The 16,420-nt window shown below is 46.5% G+C and overlaps 1 protein-coding gene across 1 annotated transcript in view; it reads right to left on the bottom strand.

Annotated features, from left to right (window-relative positions):
- Positions 1-584: 584 nt before the first annotated feature.
- celsr3 (cadherin, EGF LAG seven-pass G-type receptor 3) overlaps positions 585-16,420 on the bottom strand; it is a 140,702-nt gene continuing 124,866 nt past the window's right edge. The window contains exons 29-37 of the mRNA XM_085344253.1: positions 15,867-15,946; positions 15,305-15,431; positions 15,055-15,174; positions 13,835-13,932; positions 13,225-13,316; positions 12,879-13,052; positions 7,107-7,301; positions 3,942-5,004; positions 585-3,555 (exon numbers count right to left, since the gene is read on the bottom strand). Coding sequence (XP_085200379.1) covers positions 3,528-3,555; positions 3,942-5,004; positions 7,107-7,301; positions 12,879-13,052; positions 13,225-13,316; positions 13,835-13,932; positions 15,055-15,174; positions 15,305-15,431; positions 15,867-15,946 — 1,977 coding nt within the window. The 3' untranslated portion in view covers positions 585-3,527. The remainder of the gene's footprint in view (positions 3,556-3,941; positions 5,005-7,106; positions 7,302-12,878; positions 13,053-13,224; positions 13,317-13,834; positions 13,933-15,054; positions 15,175-15,304; positions 15,432-15,866; positions 15,947-16,420) is intronic.

A 16,420-nucleotide genomic window follows, 5' to 3' on the forward strand; every position in this document is an offset into this window, starting at 1 on the left:
TGCAACGCTTTGAAAAATGGCTGCTCTCCCTCTGCTTTATGCCAGCTGACACTCAGGAGAGAGTGGTATTGATCTTCACAGCCAACTTTTGGCAGGAAGCATATTTCCCAAAAATGTCCATTTCCCCCCTTCGGATCCCAACGTTTTAGATCAAATATTTTTAGCTTTACTACTGCACATCAGTGCCTAATGAACCTGGCTGTGACCAAGCGGTAACATTAATAATCTAATAAGAGCACTGATGAGTTTTTGCTTCAGCCCTGCGTAGGTTAAAATCTTAAGATGCATGTATGCGCCGCTGATCCCCGCCGTCTCTTGAGCTGAACGTCTCCGCCCTCCTCTGATGTCTCTGAATGTGACAGAATACTTTGAGAGTCAACGCAAGTCAGGGAGAGGAGCCTTCTAGAGAAAAACGTGTCACCCTGTCACAGGATCTTTCCTCCGCTCACTTTTTCTACACCTGAAAATGTCTGTTGGCATGAATATGAAACAGCAAAGCTCTTTGTGTCTCCCAGACAAGAATAATCAGAAAGAACACAGAGCCTTGTAGGAATAAGTCATTTTTTTTCTTTTTTAATGTCCAACATTTCTCTTGTTTCCGCGGTAACAGGGGGACAGCTGTTTCCATCCAGACGGCAAGATAGAAGGCATCCAATAATGAACACACAAGCTAACAAATACAACCTCCCATCATCTCTCCACCTCTCTCTGTTCCTCTCCTTTTGTCTCTAATCATCTTTTGTTGTTGTTGGTGGTTTTTGCTTGTTTGTTTGTCTGCCCTCGCTTCTGTGGCTCGGATTGGTCCGAACTACTGTTAAACCTGTAGTCAATTAATTGGATAGATTACCAGTTAAGATTAGACAACAGATCCAGTTTGAATACTGACTAAACTCTTCAGATTTGAATTCCAGGTGTAAGTTCGGATTCTTTTCTTGCCTTTCATCTGTGGATTTGTAGCCGTGAGAGTCAGATGACAGGAAATGTTACATATGACAACAAGAACATTTGCACACACACGCGCACACACACACACGCTTCCTCAACATCCTCTCATTCAGATGGCGAAAATAAGAAACCAATACAGTGTCAATAAATTATCAATAAATAAAGTAAATCTCATGTCTTTCAAAGTTGAAGGTCAGCTGAAGAAAAATATAGATGGAGAAGAAAATAGGATTTGTCAGGCTAACAGACCGGTGGGTGGTGTTGCGCTGCACTCGGGACTTTTTTGGCAATAATACTGTCGCAAATAGGTTGTGCTTGTCACGTCTCAGGGACACGGGACCGGCAGAGCAGCGGTCAGAGCAGGCAGATATGCACTTATTTGTAAGGTGTGTGTTTATTTCCACTTCGAGCGTTTCCATCCACGTGTCTTTTTTTCTCTCTGTCTCCCTGTGATGAGTAACATCCATGCCTTCCTCCCTGCGGCTACATTTCTGCAGTCATGTTTCCTGACCCAATTTGTTCTTCTTGCAACCTTGCCTGATTTGGTATCTTTTTAAAAAAAAAAAATCTTTCCCGTTATGCAATATCTTAGCCTTATTTTTTTTTTATTACTTTTTGCATTGGCTTTTGGCTGTTTTCTGCTCAAAGACACAGACAACACATGTTGGCAACACAGAACTCCCATTTTCCTTCAGTTTTTACAACCCGCTGTAGTTTCCTATAGAAAAAAGCCTCCCTGTCCCCGTCTCCACTCCTGAAAACGCCCATGTGTTGTTTACCTTAAAGGCTGAACTCTGGGCTTCCTCCGACAGCTGCGAGAAAGGTGCAGCTGCTGATGGAAAGACCTGCATCTCGAAACCACTTAGAGGCTTTTAGCGCTGACACAGCTGACATCTCCTCTCCCCTCTGCAATCTGCCGCAGAAGCTTTGACGGATCTTGAAAGATAACTCATTTTTTGTGAAACCATCTAAATGAGAATCTGAATAAATAAAAATCAGTTTTCGTGTTTGTTTTTTTTGTGGGCTCGTGTTCGATTGTTTCTGAAGCATGAGCTTCTTTTCTGTTGAATTTCTCAAATATAAAGGAGCAATTTAAATATTCAGGTTGGCACCATGCTGTGAACATACCACAGTGCTGCTTTCATGTCTTCACACAAATATCTGAGTGTGTTACGATGACTCTTATCCGCTCCCTTCCCACATGAAAATCCGCTTGCTTATGTACTACGCGGGTAAAATAAAATGGCAAACAGTTATGCGGGTTATGTAGTAGCGCTGATCACGGCCTCATGAAGAGAAACAGCTTTTAATTTGAGACTTCTTACTGAAAAAGATCATGATTTAACAAAACCGAGCTACAACGCGCCCTGCACGAGTCATTTCCATCAGAGGAAACAGAAGAATATCAGGGTTTCATACAGATTTTAAGTCCCTTTGGTTTAGTTTTGCGGAGAAGCTTTTACGAATGGTCTTGAGGTTCGGCTGCTCCTGTGTCGTCCCTCGAGGAAGGCATCAAAGTGCACAAAACTTTGAGGGGATTTGAATGGTTGTTACGCGATACATCCTCATCCAGAGAGGCAGACAGAGATATCAACCTTCACCCACCAGGTCTCCAGAACGCTACAGATATGGTCTTGTAATATCAGCCGTCTGATATGGTCTGGTTCAGATAGCACCAGGCATGAAGATACACAGATAGATGACAAGGTCACATTCATATACAGCACAGAGCTGATGCATTGACGCTTGTGACTGAGCTTTTTAACTGCTGAGCCGCCAACTTTAAACCTTCAGGCTTTTTCTCTGCACAATCATCTCGCTCCATCAAATCTCTTAAAATAACTCCTCCTTCTATTTACAATCACTTCCTCCTCCTGCTTCGATATTTTCCCTCCAACCACATCTCGCGGTTTCGATAATCTCATTCGATTCTATTGCCAGACCCCTGTCGCTATACATAAAGTTGATGCGTGTGAGGAAATGTTTCTAGGGAAAACCTTTTTTAGGGAGAAATTTGGGGAGTTTTTTTTTCTTTTTGTGGGGAGGGGGATCCCCCCCCTCAGCAACGACCAAGACTGCACTCACACCAACCTCACTCACAACCTCACATGAGCACAGTCATTAAAAAAAAAAAAGAAACATCACAAGAGATTTCTTCTTCATCTCCAATGAAAAAGATACAAAATGTATAAAAATGTTATTTACAGTTTCTTTTTTTTTTCTCATTTTGACGGATCTCGTTTGTTTGAAATCTGAGGAGTTTGTGTTTTTGCCTTTAAGAGTTTGTAGGTAGTAGAGGTGGTTGACTCATCGTCCACAGAAACATCGTCGTTCGCCGTAGGCGGTGACACTCGAAAACTCTTTACACAGTACACGCCGCCCACTGACTTTCTCTTGAATCTGTGTTATCATTGGATGTTTTGTCCGTCTTTGTGTCTCTGCGTTTCCTCTGTCTCGGTTTTGTTTCCCTGTCCTCGAATGTTCCAGGTTGTCCCGGTGCTTCAGGTCCATCCGCGACCTTTGAACATGTCCAATGTGACCCCAGCACTGTAGAAATGCATTAAGGGATGCGGAGGTTGTCATCAAGACTGTCCCTCACTTCTGTTGGCTCTAAGGTGAAGGAAAGAAAAATGAGTCATCACTACGTCTGTACAGCACTTCACTAATTGTAAATTCAAGTTCACAGTGAAACTACAGAAGTAAAATGGAAATGGGCTTTGCAGGCAAAAGGACAAAGAAAAAGAGAGGGAGAGAAGAGGGAGATGGAAAACAGAAGAAAATAGACTGAGACACATGGGAAGAGATGATAAAGAAGCTGGAACGCAGGAAGCCTGCTGAAAGGGTTGGGGAAGGCTGAGATAAACAAACTAGAATAGCACAAGTCAAAAGTCCAAGATGACAGATGCTGGAGAAAAGAGGAAGAGAAGAAGATGCATGTGAGAAAAGGACAGGAGGAGGGTGGGTTGAGGGTGGATTTTCCACTCAGAAGGACTTACTCCGAGTCAGGGGAGACTTCAGATATGCTATGGGAGGTGGCAGACTGGGACGGGGATGGGGAGGGTCCGTGGACGGAGCCGTTTGGACCAGTGTTTGGGGCAGCAGGGGGAGGAGTGAGGACAGAGGAATTGAAGGATGCTAAAATGGAGGAAAGAATATCCAGGTGTTCACTGGACGGTTGTCGACCCAAGGGGTTTGGATTTGAACCTGCGACCTGGGGGGCAACCTGACCAGGAAACCTACATGAAGCTGAGTCCAGTCGTCCTCTGGCGTGAGCTGAAGGAGGTAGGTGCTCCTGCTGAGGCTCCTCAGATATCGGGGGAGGAGGAGAAGAGGAGGGCGGCTGGTCAGGGTGTGAAGGCTGGCGGGGTGGCAGAGTGCGGAGCCACTCCCGACACGGCTGGGCCTGGGCTCCCATTCCATTGGTGTCAAGTTGCTCCCTTGATCTACTGCTCACGAGAGCTTCTTCGAGGTGCTCCCGGGATGAGGCCTGTCGCCGAGTCAGCGAGCTCAGCTGCAACCTTGATCCGCCGAGGTATCCCTCAATCCCGGCACTGACAGCCCCTCCGTTTCCACTCACATCCTCCCTCGATCCGTGGAAACCAGTAGCATGGTGGTTGTCCAGTCTGTCCCTTGATCCTGTCAAGTTCTCCCTGGATAATGAGACTCGCTGGTGATCCAGGGTCCCTAACATTGACCCTGGCCCCAGCCCCAGCTCTCTCCTCCTGGGTAAGAGATCCAAGTTGTCCCTGGAGCCCCGGCAGTCCAACCGGTCTCTTGATCCTCCGACCGTCTGTCTCCCGAGTGGATCCCTGGACAGCTGCCTCCGTGCAAGCGAGTCCAGGTGCTCCCTAGAGGAGTAGCGGGAAGCTGGCTGGGAGAGAGAGCCGGAGCCTCCAGTGGCACCAGCTGTGGCAGAGTACATACGACCGTAGGAGGCAGCAGGAACACCTCGGTGGCCAAGAGTAGAGGTTCGGTACCAGTTGAGCTCACTGGGGACCCGGCCCATACTGGAAAGACCCTGGAGTGCGGGAGGACAGCCAAGACGGTTCTTGAGGATTCCTGGGACAAAGAAAATGAAACCACAAGAAAAAAAGAGGAAGGCGTTAGTGGTAGAAATGGAGAAGAAGGAGAAACCTGAAGAAGAGATTAGATTCCATTAGGTTACTGGATGAATCATCCATCTATCACAATAACTGGCTTAAAATAATCAAATCAGGAAACCTGAGGATACAAAGAGAGCTGTCAGAGAAATACAAGCTGTCTTAGCCTCGTCTTCTTAAGTAAATCTGCACATAACAGGTGCTCACGAGCGCTCATTTTCAAAAAATACTGGGTTGATGATTAGATCAACTGTCAGTCTGTCGTGACACCTAAAACATGTCGTAGCTGTGACCTTATTGGCTGCTAATCCATCGTGGGACGCTGGACTGTTTCAATTCGACTGTGGTTTGGCAACAACATAGTAAAACTAGTAAAAATGTTTTTTCCAGTGACTGTGATTACATGAAGCTTAAGACTTTTGAGAGAATCCAACTGCCTTACAATGTAAGGACAGGCATTTACATTGTAAAAGTCTCATGATGAGAGAAGAAGGCGAAGAAAAGCGGAAGAAATCAAATGATGAAGAGAAGCCATTTAGAAAGAGGCAGAAAATGAGTCACACATTAAACCATTTTTGCATGCCTACGCGGGTGTTCATTTGTCGGTATATGACTGGGTATATGGCTATTTTCATTCCCTGAAATGTCACTCATGCTTTCAGGCTACAACCTTTTCTTTTTCTTACTTGCATCTGATTGGGCCTTTATTTCTACATGTGCACATGCCAGTTATATACTTTATGTGTGCACTATATGCTGAGTATGCATATTATATTTCATACACTCAATAGACACTTTGTTGGGTACACCTGTTCGGCAGCTTGTCAACACAAATCGCTAACGAACCAATCAAATGGCAAGAACTCCCGTGCATTCAGGCATGTAGACATGGTCAAACCGACCTGCTAAAGTTCAAACTGAGAATCAGAATGAGGAAAGTGACTCTGAACATGGTTGTTCATGGTGTTCGTTGTTCTAAGTATTTCAGAAACTGCTGATCTATTAGGATTTTCCCCACACAGCCATCACTATGGTTTACAGAGAATGCCCTGTCGATGTCAGCAGACAGAGGAGACTGGTCAAACTGCTTCGAGTTGACAGGAATGCAACAATGACTATGTTATGTTAGGATACAAAACATCTGTATGTAATACACATGTGGTTATCAAAGTCTAAATGACAACAAGAAAACTATCAGGTTGTACATTTACAGCACTACAGGAACAAAAAAGCTAAAGTACGGTCCAAAATAAAATAAATATTTGAGTGAGTGACGGGTCTCTGGGTCACCCCGAAGATGAACTGAGATAATCAACCCATATATGAGACAAACTGCTCAAACAGCAGATAAATTCTCTGTTATTGAACTTTGGTTTAAATTATGCTTTGCTGGTTCAGCTCATGCAGCTGACACCACCTCCATCTCCCTCTTGGCAAAATGTTCCATTCTGCATTACTCAGACAGGATATCTGGAGACACTCATTAGGTAACAGGATGAAGAAGATCACAGATTTAGGATACTCAGACCAGGCACTGATATGCAGAGGCACAGTCTGTCTGACAATCAATGACTTTTACCAAGTAGATATTTATAATGATGACAAAAAAGAAGAAATAAAAGTAGCAAGAGTCTGTTAACGTCACATTAAAGTTCCATCCATCCATTCGCTTCCGCTTATCCTTTTCAGGGTCGCGGGGGGTGCTGGAGCCTATCCTAGCTGTCACAGGGGTACACCCTGGACAGGTCGACAGTCTGTAGCAGGGCTAACACACAGAGACAGACAACCATTCACACTCACATTCACACCTATGGGCAATTTAGACTAATCAATTAACCTATCCCCACAAACTGCATGTCACGGTGGGAGGAAGCCGGAGTACCCGGAGGGAACGAGTTTCATTGTTTCAGAATAGTCATCACTGTTTTCCATTTTGCTGTTTGTACCTTGCATGAGTCTGTATCTAAAGCTTTAATTTACACATAAAAGTAAAATAAGGCACAATCCAAAGTGTATGTGCACCCTTCCGATTGTGTCTAGTTGTTCACGTGTGTCTCTCACCTTTGCGGTGCCTGTGTGGCTGGGTGAGGCCGTTCTCGTCTCCACTAGTGAGCGCTGCGTCTAGCTGGTTGTTATTTGCTGCGTCCTTGCTGTAATCTGCCCCCAGGGGGCGCTCTGAGCCCCACTTCTGCAGAGTGCGTGCGTCGCACTCTTCCAAAGCTGGCCAATAGGATAAAAGGTCGTTGCCGTCCAGCTCTGTCATACACGGAAAACTCTCTGTGGTTACTGGCAAACTTAACATCAGTGACACCTCATGAGGGAAATCTATGTCTGATCATTAAGTAGTGAGCAGTAACAAAACAAAGGAGACCTTATTGGGAAGTAGTCTGAATCACTATTAATGCAGTCGTCACTAAAATAGTTGTTATTTTTATTATAGCCTATACAAAACAGTCATAAAGAGCTATATTCTAATGGATCATATTCTCATCTTTTTAATTTCATTTTATTGCCTCATGCACGTCCCCAAGAACACAAAAACAGATGTCTGCAACTAATAGCAGTTGTCAGCATACAAAATAGCATATGTTCATTATCAAATCAGAAGCCAGAGCTAATTAAAAGTGTCAAAAAGGACATTTTTCAGGCCGCTGCAAACGACCCATGAACTCGAGTTTTTAGCATGCACAGCAGAAGCTGATTTAAGGAGAACGAGACAGAGTGACATCATCAATGTCAGCCCTTTAAACCAATCTGTGTTATTTGGACCCACATTTTGTAAAGGATATTATCAGTGGTAAGGATTTAATAATTGTGAAAAGTTGTGTGGATGAAGAATTTAGGCTGCAAGTAAAGTTTTATCAATTTATTTCAGATTTACTTTTTAAATGAATCTTTTCTAAACTAAAGGTGAAAACTTCATGTATTTCCTTTTTAACTTATTAACCAAAGAATATTTTACATTTTGCTTAAATGATTAACTTCCTAAATAATCCATCGTCAGAACTACAAAGAAATGAAATAATGATTATTCCCTCCAGCTGTAACATGCATGAGAGCAAGCATCATTGATACATCAAATGCTTTAATCTTTTTCAGGCTTTTAAAATCAGCAAGCCTGCTGTGACTGTGAATAAAACAAAAGATCATCGGCACCGGGTTATAAAAAACAAGAAAATCTATTCATATTGTTGTCCTGAACACATTCCCGGTGCAGTCCTCGAACACTGCGGAGATGCAGGGGTTAATGCTTTGTCACAGAGAACTGGACGCATTCAGACTGTGACCTTTCAGTAAAAAGCCAAAATGTTTCAGGCCCTCCAGTTTGACTGCACTGATGTATTGATCGGACTGTAACAGCCATCTGGATCTTGCCTTCCTCTATTGAACGATGGCTGTGGTCTGGTTAGACTCTGAACAGAGTTCGTGTGACCCCAGCGGCTTAAGAAGCTAAGAATTGATTGGTTAAATGGATTTATAGATTTGCAGATATTTGGCATTTTCTCAGTGTGAAACATTTCACGGAAACTGTACTCGCGTGACATTTATATCACACACTATGACGTGCGTAAACTCATATATTATGCATGATAAACTTGTCATTGTGTATCACAAGAAGGAGTGTATTGATTAATGTATGCCTGCATTGACATTTCCTCTTCCTGGAGGTGGATGCTATTCTTGCTTACACATAGCGCACAATATACAAATATACAATATACAAATGATTTAAATGCTATTTCACAGACCGGCAGAATCCATATGTTTAATATGTGTTGGTTGGACACATAATACACACTATAAAAGGACAGTGATATTGCAGATAATTGAATTATGCTGCAGCAGCAGTTTTAAAAGTTTCTATTGAAGTTATAGTAATCTGCTGTTGCCTTGAGTCTGCATACTGACTCTGTGTTTGTCATGGTCCTGGGCCATGTGGGCCCAGTATTCTTAGTTCTTTGTATTTTTGTATTTCGTTCCTTATTTAGGCCATGTCTTCTGAGTTGCCCTGTTGTGTTGTTCCCTAAGTGTTTTCCCTTCATGGCTCTCTCCCCCCTGTGTGCCCTCTATGTATTGATGAGCCCTCGTCTCCCTTTGTGGTTGTTTCATGTTTCCCCAGCCCGTTATGTCTGTGTTTTCCCCGTGCTCTCTCTCCTCCTGTCGGAACCTCTGTGCCTCTACATGTCATGTTCAGTTCACCCCGCCCTGTCTCGTTATGATTATCAGTGTCACCTGTGTTCCCCGTGTGTGCCCACTTTCCTCGTTTACCCTCTGTGTATTTCTGTCTGAGTCTCCCTCTGTTCGGCGTCGTGTTCTCCCTCATGTTGTGTGGATCTCCCTGTGTCTACCTTCGAGTACTAGTTTACGTTTTTCCGGTTTAGTTTTGCATGTCCTGTATTCTGTCCTGCCAGCATTAAAGCTGTGTTTCTTAAGTTCATCCCCGTGTTTGTGAATATTGCTATTGGGTCCTTCTCCTGCCTGCCACACAACGTATCATGACAGAAGAACACGACCACAACATGGACCCAGCAGTTCACAACCCCTCCGCGGACCGACAGTACGACGCGACCATGCCGGACCCAGCGACACAAAGACTGGAGATTGTCCGGACAGTGGAGTCGCTATGCGACAAGTGGCTGCACTGTTCCAGTGAGGAGGAACGGGAGGAGTTCGCCCGCCAGGTAGGGGTGTGCGTGTCTGTGTTCCCCTGGTTATGGGAGACGCTGCACCCCCTCGTCAGCGACCTTCTCGTCTCCGCTCTCCGACTCCGTCCGCAGCAGCAGCGGCCCGGTGGGCGTGCACCTTCACCAGAGCCGTGCCATCGCGCCGTTGCCCCGCCGCCTCATGAGCCAGTGGCGGTCAGAGTCGGAACGGTGAGGCTCACCACGGACACACCATTGGCTCACACTTCATCAGCTTCTGCATCTTCGCCACCGCCTGCCTGCACGGAGATGCCCGAGGCTGTTGACTTCGGTGAGGAGGAGCGGCAGCAGGTGTTGCGGGCTTATCGGGAGGACGAGCTCCGGTGGAAGCCCTGGCTCATCTCGGAGCAGGACCTCTCACCTGCTGCACAGCCTACCAGCCGCTCGCCGTCTCCAATCCGCTTAGACTTTACTTCGCCTGCCTCATTTCTGGCAAGGATGTGGGCGGACGACCGGGAGATCGCCGCTACATCACCCCCTGCATTGGTGCCATCAGCGCCCATCGCGCCAGCTACCAGAAGGGGGCGGCGCCGGCGCCGCCGTGGCACCGCATTAACTCCGGAAATCATGGAGCCCGGTCTCTGTGAGCAGCAGCAAGCAGCTTGCACCCACGTAGAGGAGGAGCTCCGGGGAAAGCCGTGGCCTACCCCCGATTGTCAGCACATCTTTCGGGGAACACGCCTGGCTCTCGGGGGCCCTCGGAGCCGCCAGGGTCTGCAGCCTCTCACAACTCAGTTAGCTCCCTCGCAGCCCTTCACAGCTCAGTTAGCTCCCTCGCCACCACCCTCAGTTCAGTTAGCTCCCTCGCAGCCACCCTCAGTTCAGTTAGCTCCCTCGCAGCCACCCTCAGTTCAGTTAGCTCCCTCGCAGCCACCCTCAGTTCAGTTAGCTCCCTCGCAGCCACCCTCAGTTCAGTCTCCAGTAGCTCCAGTGTCACCCCCAGTTCAGTCTCCAGTAGCTCCAGTGTCACCCCCAGTTCAGTCTCCAGTAGCTCCAGTGCCACCCCCAGTTCAGTCTCCAGTAGCTCCAGTGTCACCCCCAGTTCAGTCTCCAGTAGCTCCAGTGCCGCAGGCCCCAGTAGCTCCAGTGCCGCCTGTAGCGCAGGCCCCAGTAGCTCCAGTGCCGCCTGTAGCGCAGGCCCCAGTAGCTCCAGTGCCGCCTGTAGCGCAGGCCCCAGTAGCTCCAGTGCCGCCTGTAGCGCAGGCTCCAGTAGCTCCTGTAGCCCAGTCCCCGATAACAGTACGGTCCGCTGGTCAGCTTAACATTCAGCCAGGGGTCTCAAATCTCTCTGGCTCTGCATCAGCTCCTGCTGGGAGCTCGGATGAGCTCATCCAGGACTCCGCGGCTCCCACGCCGCCATCTACCTCGTCAGCTGGAGGGTCCGAGGGGCCCGTTCAGCCTCCTGTCTCCGCTGGAGGGTCCGAGGGGCCCGTTCAGCCTCCTGTCTCCGCTGGAGGGTCCGAGGGGCCCGTTCAGCAACCTTCCTCGTCAGCTGGGGGTTCGGGAGAACCGCACCAGCCTCATGCCACGTCAGCTGGAGGGTCCGAGGGGCCCGTTCAGCCTCCTGTCTCAGCTGGAGGGCCCGAGGAGCCCGTCCAGCACCATGCCACATCAGCTGGAGGGCCCGAGGAGCCCGTCCAGCCACCTTCTGCTTCGTCAGCTGCAGCCTCAGAGCCTTCGTCAGCTGCAGCCTCAGAGCCTTCGTCTGCTGCAGCCTCAGAGCCTTCGTCTGCTGCAGCCTCAGAGCCTTCGTCTGCTGCAGCCTCAGCCTGTGCTTCGCCTGGTCCCGCCTCGACTGGTCCTGTGCCCACCGGGCCTCGGCCAGTACGCCTGACACTGGAGAGCCGCCGCCGCTGCCTTCCGCGCGGCCGGCCCCCTGAACTGCTCCGTCGTCTCCTTCGCCGCCGCCGCTGCCTTCCGCGCGGCCGGCCTCCGGACCAGCTCTGCCGTCTCCTTCGCCGCCGCCGCTGCCTTCCTGTGCCGCCCGCCTGGTCGGCCCCCCGACCGTGTGACCCGTGAACTCTGGTGCCTGTGGGCTCTGGGTCGGCCCCCTGAACTTTATTTTGACTATGGTCATGTGCTCCCGTGTTTTCTGTTGTTTATTTTGTTTCCCGTTCTGGTCCCTCCGTCCTGGTCCCCCGCCTCCCGCCCTGGGTGGGTTGTTTTCTGTTTTTGTTTTTGTTTCTCGGGTTTGGGCTGTCGGGAGCCAGCCCTTTAGGGGGGGGTGATGTCATGGTCCTGGGCCATGTGGGCCCAGTATTCTTAGTTCTTTGTATTTTTGTATTTCGTTCCTTATTTAGGCCATGTCTTCTGAGTTGCCCTGTTGTGTTGTTCCCTAAGTGTTTTCCCTTCATGGCTCTCTCCCCCCTGTGTGCCCTCTATGTATTGATGAGCCCTCGTCTCCCTTTGTGGTTGTTTCATGTTTCCCCAGCCCGTTATGTCTGTGTTTTCCCCGTGCTCTCTCTCCTCCTGTCGGAACCTCTGTGCCTCTACATGTCATGTTCAGTTCACCCCGCCCTGTCTCGTTATGATTATCAGTGTCACCTGTGTTCCCCGTGTGTGCCCACTTTCCTCGTTTACCCTCTGTGTATTTCTGTCTGAGTCTCCCTCTGTTCGGCGTCGTGTTCTCCCTCATGTTGTGTGGATCTCCCTGTGTCTACCTTCGAGTACTAGTTTACGTTTTTCCAGTTTAGTTTTGCATGTCCTGTATTCTGTCCTGCCAGCATTAAAGCTGTGTTTCTTAAGTTCATCCCCGTGTTTGTGAATATTGCTATTGGGTCCTTCTCCTGCTTGCCACACAACGTATCATGACAGTGTTCTTGTAATTGCTATGAACTCAACCTGACTAAAGCTTTATTACTCTGCAAAGAAGCTCTTTGTAAACTTTAATTACCTTTCAAACATACCGAGGATGAACATTTAAAAGTAGTCTTTAAAAAAAAGTGAACAAATTAAATGTTTTGTGCCAACAAAAGACATCCAGACATTGCAGAACATTTTGATGGGACCCATAACTCTTAGGCTTTCAGTGATGAAGCACTCCTAATGAGACACTTCTCCATTACTGACTTTAAACAATAAAAATGTCAAAAATAGAATTAATATAAACTCGGTAACACGGAAAATCTACCTTTGGTGCCGTTGTTGGCGGGCTCTGTGAGCAGGCGCTCGCCGTGATTGGAGCGCTTGAATCGCCGCTGGATACGGCCACGGAGACGGACGTTGTCCTCGCTTTCCGAAGAAGGAATGGAGAGACTGCGCTCTTCCTCCATAGAGAGATCAGAGTCTGAGTCGGAATCTTCACCTGGATAAAGAAAGGGAGAAGGGACGATAAAGCGGGAGTGAGAAAGTGAGGAAAAGGATAGGGCTGATGTGTTGGTATTCTTGAGTAAATGTTCTTGATCCTTAGTTAAATATGGGCAGAGATAAAGTCTTTGTTTTTCAGAGATTCATGTCTGCTCATTATGCATATTCACCCCCGTCTCTGTGGAACATGGCTACATCCAGGTCGGTTGCACCAGTGTGGACGATGTTTTGCTCCAGAGTCTGACGAGCCAAAAGGTTTTCTCTAACAGGGGAGTAGAAGAGAAGTTAGGCGAACACACACAAACAATAGAAGCACACAGAAACAGGCAGATACATATTTGAAAAAAAGCGAGAGTCCTTTCAAACACAAATACTAGTGTGCACGCTTCATACAGGCCAAGACATGGCATGAAGACAGACAATCACTGAGCCATGAAGATATTAACAGCCACTCTCAGGGTACATTAGTGTTGCTCTACATGCAGTACAGTACATTGTTCAGTCTAATCTTCTTCATCTTTACCCCACTGACCCACAAAATGAAAAACAGGGTTTTATGCAGGGAGGGAATTTCCTCCCTAAGGCGACTTTATCCAAAAACCACAGACCCAACAAACCCGCCAGAATCCCATCTGAATGATAGACTATCCTTGTTTTTCAAGCATCAATTTATTGTTGTTATATTTTATGGCATTAAACCACCACGATGTGCACATCTACCTTAATATATTGGTAAAAACTGTGACACGTGTCCATTCATGCGTGCATGCGTTCAGATACCTGGCAGAGCTGACGGAGGAGATGGTGGAGGTTCCCAGTGTGATGCGGTGCAGCCCGCTCTGCTCCAACAGTGAAGGGTTGTGATAGGGGTTCTGTGCCTGAGCACACAAAAACACACGCAAGAAGCTTTAAAAAATAGCTCCCAGCTTTCAACCTGTGTCCAGGAGGCTAGGCATGTGGAACATAAGACTCTGAGATGTGACAAGACTTCTGTTATCTGCTGATAAATCACAAAAGGACGCTAATAGGGGGTCATCCATGCATATAATCCATCAGTGCTAAAAACAGCATAGTGCACATAATAATAGTCTTGAATTTTGCCCATATGACTCAGTAATAGAGAGGAAGAGCTTTGGAGGAAATGGGGTTTAAAAGGGTGGAAACAACACATCTCATACGCGCACACACGTAAACTTCCCCACACATACACACCAACATCTCACGCACACAAACTGGCAACAAACTGTATGGGGTTCACTGCACTGACAGAGATTCAAAGGAAATATGGAACATGTATATATATACAAAGTTCAAACACACAGAAGCGATAGTAAAGATTCTGATGCTGACGGCTGAGAATTCATACACACAAGCACACACACACACACATACACACACACACACGAGACATGGGAAGTAAGGAAAGATGTGAAAGTAGGATAGCATTTCATGCACACGCATAAAAGCATCATTAAATCGGCACTGCACAGTGCTTTTGCGAAAGCGGGCTAAAGAGCAGGCAGGGATCCACTAGCTGGTATAATGTTTTATGTGGGTCAGCTAGGAACCCCGAGGGCAGCTGGAGAGGACAGAGACACGACAGGAAAGATTGATGGAAGGATAGAGGGAAGGAGAAATTCAGGGCAGGAGGGCTATTGTGCTGTCTAGTAATGGGCACAGCAGCAGGAGAAAACTTAGTAAACGGCTTTAAGGATCACGCAGCTAGGACATTTATGCCTTTGCATTATGATCTTAGATTCACTTAGCTTGTCATCACTGTGCAATAATAATGATAATAATCTTTTGGATACCATAGTTCTTTTAAAAATTAGTTTTCATCTTCATTTTGCTATACTTTTGTGCATGCATTCTGCTAATGCAGTATATTAATGATTCAACAGTCAGGCTAATTCAAGAAACGAATGAAAAAAGGTGTTTAGCTTTAGCGGTAGCAGTATAGATATGCTCGCAAACTGGATATTTATGTATGTTGGACTTACTGTGCTCTGCGGTGGTCTTGGGGGATCTTCTCCAGGACTCTTCTTACCCAAACAGGCGACTCTCCATGCCTCCTGAACTTCTGAGTTGAACACGGTGAAGACTAGCATCACTGACAGACCCTGGGAAAGATGATAAAGAGATATAAAATAAAAATCACAAAAACAAAAACACACAGACTGACAAACAAGATTCAAAAGCTACAGGTAGAGATCGCACTTTGTTGTGTATCTGATCATGCTTTGTTCGTACCTGTACTAGGCAGAGGACATCAAATATGTAGTAGAAAGCCAGTATGCTGTTATTTACAGCCATCAGACCACACAGCCAGGTGGAGGTGGCCACCAGCAACAGCAAGAAGGCATTGCGGATAGTGGCGCTGCAGAGAGGCAGACAGAAGCAAAGAGGGCAGTGGAGGAGAAAAAAGATTAGAATTGGATTCGCCAGAATGAATCTGTGATACACTCTGATGCATACACCAGTCGACTGCAGCATTATATCACACTAAACCTTTATTTATAACACAATAATGACGTTTTCACTATATGTCATCATGATTAGGGTAACAGAGAAATATAGAGACAGCAAAGAGAAACCACACTAATGGACGACAGTAGAAGCACTGGAGGAACTACAGAGCGATTCTTATCATACAGCTCAAATCTGAAAGACTACTTTAGAGAAACTCAGGAATTTTATATAGGACCCTTTGAAGCCTGAAACAGCACAAAACACAAGAAAAGGATTGTACTTTGGAAGGTAGGCTTCAAGGTCACTTTTTTAAAGTGAGAACAGTGTCAAGGCGGACACTTACATGACAGGAAGTTTCTTGGTCTCCTTCTGAGATGGGTTACACGACATCTTGGCTACAATGGTGAAAATGCCCCCATTCAACTGAAAAGTGAAAGATCAATACACAAAACATTTAAATGCATTTCAGCTAATCCACTAAGGCCATTAGCAACGACTAGGACAAAATCAATGTGGATAAATTAGTCACATAGGAGGGAAAAGATACGTTTAATAAAAGCAAAGCCATTCAAGTCTCTGACAGTATAAAAAAGAAAAAAAAAAAGAAAAAGTGGATTCACAGGTGTGCTACTGATTACTGACTGTAATACGCTGTAATTATTCACTTTAAAGCACTGCATCAAATTTCTTGAAGTGAAGTTTCGAAAGGCCTGAATGAAATGATTGGGCTCAAGTGGGTCGCCTTTCTAAAATCCATTTGGAGGGCTGCCACTTGTGAATGTTAATTAGGTTTAAACCTATGTTTGCTTGAGGAAGTGCAGGTTGAGATTTCATTCATATCATTTAAGTCTGTGTGCATGTAGAGTTCACTGCCATGTGTCAGACAAACAGAGAGAT

Source organism: Diplotaxodon limnothrissa, linkage group LG20, assembly GCF_057381915.1.
Source record: "Diplotaxodon limnothrissa isolate DT_005_m linkage group LG20, D_limnothrissa_male_GT1.1, whole genome shotgun sequence".
NCBI classification, from domain to species: Eukaryota; Metazoa; Chordata; class Actinopteri; order Cichliformes; family Cichlidae; genus Diplotaxodon; species Diplotaxodon limnothrissa.